We start from the raw sequence: 5,425 nt of genomic DNA, 5'->3' as shown, positions 1-5,425 counted from the left end.
AAGGATCTCTTCCCCTGGTTTAGACATCATGAGTTCACAACATCTTGATATCGTGGTGGCACCTTTTGTGAGGATAGCCATAGCTGACACTTCATACTGTGTATGCCTCAGCTTAAGCCGTGGAATGTCTTTTTCTTCAGATGGATTTGTTCTTGTAGCCCCTCCTCTGGTAGTGATTAGCCGGACAGCATAAGATGGATCTTCACTTCTGCAAACATTAGGATGCCTTCGTCACCACTTACGATAGCTATTGTGAGAGGATTGGCATAGTTTCTGAGGCTCTTGGACGTGTATTCTTCCTTCCACACAGAATGAGATTCATAGACAGCCCATTACGTGGGATGATTCTATTTTGGATGATCATGGTATGCATATTGGAGCCACATGATCATGATATTGGCAGACTTTAATCTGCTGCCAACAAACTGACTATCAGGATGGTCTGTTTACTGATTACTGTTCTGATCATTATTTTATTTGGCAGCTGGGGTAGGGAGAGAGAGGCCGACAACATATCATGAAATGCTAAACAGAACGTATGAAAGGCTTTTCACCTTACCTAGAATTTGACAATGCAAATAGCAGCCATTAGTACCTCAACGGATTTGGGGATAACTCCAATGTAACATGAGAGCTTATAAGTCATGAATATTGAATTGGCTCTAGGCTCATGGGCCTTGCCAACTTATTAGCCTCAAATCTCAGCAGTGATCTCGTCACCCAATGAATTTTCCTTGAGATATTCTTCAGTGATAGTCTGAATGCTTGTAGAATCTAGCTCAAATTGGTGTGCAAAACAACAATTCTTTCTACAAAACGCGCAAAATTTTGAGGAGCTCACTTGGCTCTCCTAGTTGGGATCCCACCCCCTTCTAACGGCGTTGTGACACGATACATTTGCTTGGCATAAGGATTTGCTGAAGTCTACTTTGCATGGTGTACTGTCATAACTGCCTTAGAAAGACAAATACACCTAATCTTGATTATGCTATAGCTGGTCTGGATTATGCATTACTTCGAAAAGGAGGGATGAGACGTAACTTCCATTTGTAGAGTTATAAATCTTACTAAAAGTAGTTCTAGTAATGTGCTAGACACGAACCTTGACGATATCAAAACATGCATAGCATTTGGAAGATACCAAACGCATGTTATCGACCCAAGAGGAGGCAGCAAACTTATGACTTGCAGCTTCAAGCCGCGACTCCGCTGAGCTCTCCGTTAGCAGCCTGCATACGGAGAAAATGGCCATTTCCCCTTACTGTACGAAAGTCGTTGCCTTGCCGTTCTCTAAAATGAGACAGATGTACTCCTTCGCATTTCTATTTCTCAAAATTTACATTTTAAGTGGCGAAGACTAGCCCCGTAGTAAGAAGAATCGCACGTGTATAGTCAAAGAAGCAATACAGCTATCTCATGTAGAGTAGGAAGAAACAATTCACTACACTTCGACGGCTGCTAATTGATTTGAAAATGGCACCTGTTGCTTCTGAAGTTTCGCATTCTCTTCCTTCAATTGCATCACCTCCGCTTCTAACTCAACGGTATAAGCCTGAAACACCACATGCATGTATTTATTGAACGGAGTCATAAAGACAATGAATCAATTACGCACTCGGTGAAGTGCACCGCCCTTGTGACACAGTATACGGAGTCGTCACCTGTTTTCTAGCTCTAGATCTAGCGGCCGACTCTCTATTCTTGATCATCCGCCTTTGTCTTCTCTCCATGGTTTTCTCGACTACAACTTCAGCTGCAACTCGTTTCTTACTATGCATGGAGAACTGTGAGACAACGGGGGATAATGCTAGACCGCTCGCAAGACTACCTGGACCAAAGCCCGCACCATTCGGCAATCCATCATACATCGAATTGCCTGGTAACATCAGCGCCCCGCCTCTTTTGGATGCCACTAAGGCAGCCGCGGCCTCCGCTTGTTGCAGCAACTGCTGCTGTTGTTGGCGAGAAGCATAGTTCATCCAGTCTGCTTGGAGATTTTGAGCCGCCATAGTCTCCAGACGGGATTGATGCAAATTGGAAATCTCGCCCCGTGAGATGGGAGGATAGATCGGAACACTACCGTTTATATCAGCCACCTGGGCAGCATCTGCATCTTCCTTGACGACTCCTGCTCTTACCAAAAAGTCCTCGAGAGTCATTTCACCGACAGTACCTTGCCGAAACTGCTTCTTGTCTGCCGAATTGGATTCATGCTTTTCATGAATCTCATTCCAGACCTCGTCTACATTATTCCTGCTAAGCGTTGGTGGGCCGGAAAGGTTGCTTTGACGTTGCAAGCTGGGCTGCGTGTCCAGAGTCTCACTCCGAGCTGCTTCCCCACTAGAAGGTCCGCTTGCCATCGTAGAAACCATAGCCTGGCTATCTTCGGCTGTCCATATATTCTTCAAGAAATCGTCCATATTCATGCTACCAAAATTCTTCCCCGGCTCCTTCTTAGCATTCTGAAGTTCCTCCAGCGTGACAGAGTAAATAGATGGCTGCCGCGTCAGTGAGGAGAAAGTAGGCGCCTGTGCAGGTCCTGAATTCCCACTAACAGAAGGCGAGAGCATGGTTTGCGATCCCATGACAGCACGCAGGGTCCAAGCGCTGCTTGTGAGGAGATGTAAGGCTCGATGGGAGCTAGCCTGATTGTGAAACAGGCGCCGCAATGGATGAACCAAAGAGGATTCACAGACCGTTGGGAAATACGCAAAAAACTCAGTAAAAGCAAGCAGCTGTCCGAAGGTGATCGATCTCCGCCTCCATTGTATATTGGCCTGCGTATAATCGTATGACTTTGATATTGGTTGCGCACTGCATTCGTAGATTGTGAACGGTGAAGGCGAACACGGCAGCGAGAATATCGAGAGGGAAGGAAGGAAGGAAACGTGTACAGGGAGGCCTAGAAAGGAGGCGCAAATCCATCAGGGAGAGGGAGTGGAGAAAAGGAAAGAAAGGGGGAGTCGAGAAGATGCGAGAGCGGCGATGGCGGGAGAGACTGGGGAGGTTGGCAATAGCAATTGAGATCGCGATCGCCATAGCCATAGCCACTCTGCAGCTTCCATAGTTTGAACATGAAGATGGAGATGGAGATGGAGATTGAAAAAGATACGAATTTTGCAGGGAATGTTTTAGAAGACGGCCTCTCCCTATATGACAAAACCAAAACTTTCCATGTTGCCACCCTGGCCTCGTCTTCGTTCACCCGGTCGCTTTCCGACCCATCGCGTGTTGCATCCTGTCGCCTTCCAACCACGTCCCTGTCAGATCTAGTCGCATCTCTTGCACCGTCAAAGGCTCGGGTCGCATCCGATACGTTCGATTCATTCTTTTCACGAGTGGTAATCGTTGTCACGTGTCATAAAATGGGCTCGCGCGCTCGCTCCGTTCCCCCTCCCTTTCCCTACTAGGACGTTCCCACCCAATGCTCGTCAATCAACAATGCTCAGGTAGCATGCTCAGCACCGTCATGCCATTCTAGAGCTATTGTTCCCATGACCTACCTGCTCGCTCATCCTCACCCATCCTTGATAGAAATCCCTACAACTGATGCAAATCAAGTTTGAACCTATAATCGTATTGGTTGAAGCTGGCCCTGAAAGGAGACTCATTCTCCTATCTCACCCACCGCGGGGTACTCGATTGCCAATTTGTGACACGATGATTAATTTAGGGGCTGCCCATGGGAACATCCCAAGCTTTCGAAAATTTTGCAAAAAAGTGGCATTTACAGTCGACTGGCAATACGCTCTCATCAACGTCATGGAAGGCCATCTTGTTTTGATCACATCCTACATCACACTGTGTCATTCGGATGTTGGGCATCACCATATCGATCGGTACCACCATCTGCAAGCCTACACAACTGCCTTCCCACCCGGGGGGGGTCACTAAGAAATACGTAAGATAACATGTGCGATCAATGGAAAAGGTTTTATATTTTTATGGAGTTACAGAAAATATACAAACATAACGGGTTTTTTAATTCAAATAGTGTGAGTTTTCATACATAAGGGATACTTTAATCATCTCAAAATTTACAGAAGGGGTGTTAAAGGGGTTACAAAAATCCGTAGGTAGGGGGTTCTTTTAATACCCTTTGATTGCATGTGCTATGTGCAGTTTTTACATAGTGGCCCCATCAGCCCTCCCCACCATTATATGCCACCTTGATTTTATGGCCATAAGTCATCACCAACAAGCAAATGATGGTAGCCAAACCTACGAATTTGCAAAACCTTTTGATGATGGTAGCCAAACCTATTGATGATCAGGTTCATAGAGAAAAAATAGTACAATTTGCAACTATTATGCAAATATCGAATCAACGCCACTCACTGATAGACTTCTCAAGTTACCAATTATATCTTCAATTTTGGACTTTCCTCATTTGTCAAGCATGCATCGGTCAAGGAATAGTGCAACAGATATGGCTAACCACATGAATCGAGTTGTGATTTGATGATTTAATGGAGACTTTAAAATTGGCAAAAGACTTTTCTATATCATTGGATGAAGATGGAGATGGAGATGCAGATGTAGATGGAGATGGAGATGAAGATTGAAAAAGATGACAAATTTTGTAGGGAATGTTTTAGAAGACGGCATGTCGTCCCTCTCCCTACCAGGCCTCGTCTTCTTTGACCCCGTCGCTTTTCGGCCCTTCGCCTGTCACATCCCATCGCTTTCTGACCATGTCCCTGTCAAATCTGGTCGCATCTCTTGCACCGTCAAAGGCTGGGGTCGCACGTAAGAAGATCTGACCCATTCGATTCATTCTTTTAACGATTGAAGCTGCCCGAATTTAGAATATCACACGTGGTGCACTCCCCATGCTTTTGGCGGAAGGAAAATAGGGGTTCCACTTTTCCCCCTCATAAAATGTCTTGACGGCCTGCTCCGTCCCCCCTCCCTTTCCCTACTCCATCTTGGTTCAGAGGACGTTCCCACTTAATGCTCGTCAATCAACAATGCTTAGGTAGCATGCTCAGCACTGTCGTGCCATTCTAGAGCTATCATTCCCACGACTTGCCTGCTTGCTCGTCCTCACCCATCCTTGATAGAAATCCCTACAACAGATGCAAAGCAAGCTTGAACCTATAATCGTATTGGTTGAAGTTGGCCTTGAAAGAAGGCTCGTTCTCCTATCTCCTCCATTGCAGGGCACTCGATTGCTAATTTGTGACATGATGATTAATTTAGGGGCTGCCGTGGGAGGATCCCAAGCTTTCGAAAATTTTGCAAAAAAGTGGCATTTACAGTCGACTGGCAATACACTCTCATCTACCTCATGGAAGGCCATCTCGTTTCGATCACATCCTGCATCACACTATGTCATTTGGATCCTAGGCATCACTCTACCTATCAGTACCACCATCAGCAAGCCGACACAACTACCTCCCCACCGGGGGGGTCACTAAGAAAT

The 5,425-nt window shown here is 45.9% G+C and overlaps 1 protein-coding gene across 1 annotated transcript; it reads right to left on the bottom strand.

Moving 5' to 3' along the window:
• Positions 1-1,193: 1,193 nt before the first annotated feature.
• On the bottom strand, positions 1,194-2,585 carry LOC147903302 (ABSCISIC ACID-INSENSITIVE 5-like protein 5). The gene is made up of 3 exons (XM_087371335.1): positions 1,662-2,585; positions 1,481-1,552; positions 1,194-1,229 (listed from the first exon to the last, which is right to left on the bottom strand). The coding sequence occupies exons 1-3, from the start codon at positions 2,583-2,585 to the stop codon at positions 1,194-1,196; spliced, it is 1,032 nt and encodes a 343-aa protein (XP_087227461.1).
• Positions 2,586-5,425: the final 2,840 nt, after the last annotated feature.

This window comes from Dipteris shenzhenensis, chromosome 3 (assembly GCF_047967505.1).
Source record: "Dipteris shenzhenensis isolate YYH24624 ecotype China chromosome 3, Dip_SZ_1.0, whole genome shotgun sequence".
Classification (NCBI taxonomy): domain Eukaryota; kingdom Viridiplantae; phylum Streptophyta; class Polypodiopsida; order Gleicheniales; family Dipteridaceae; genus Dipteris; species Dipteris shenzhenensis.
This window is presented reverse-complemented; position numbering and strand designations above follow the sequence as displayed.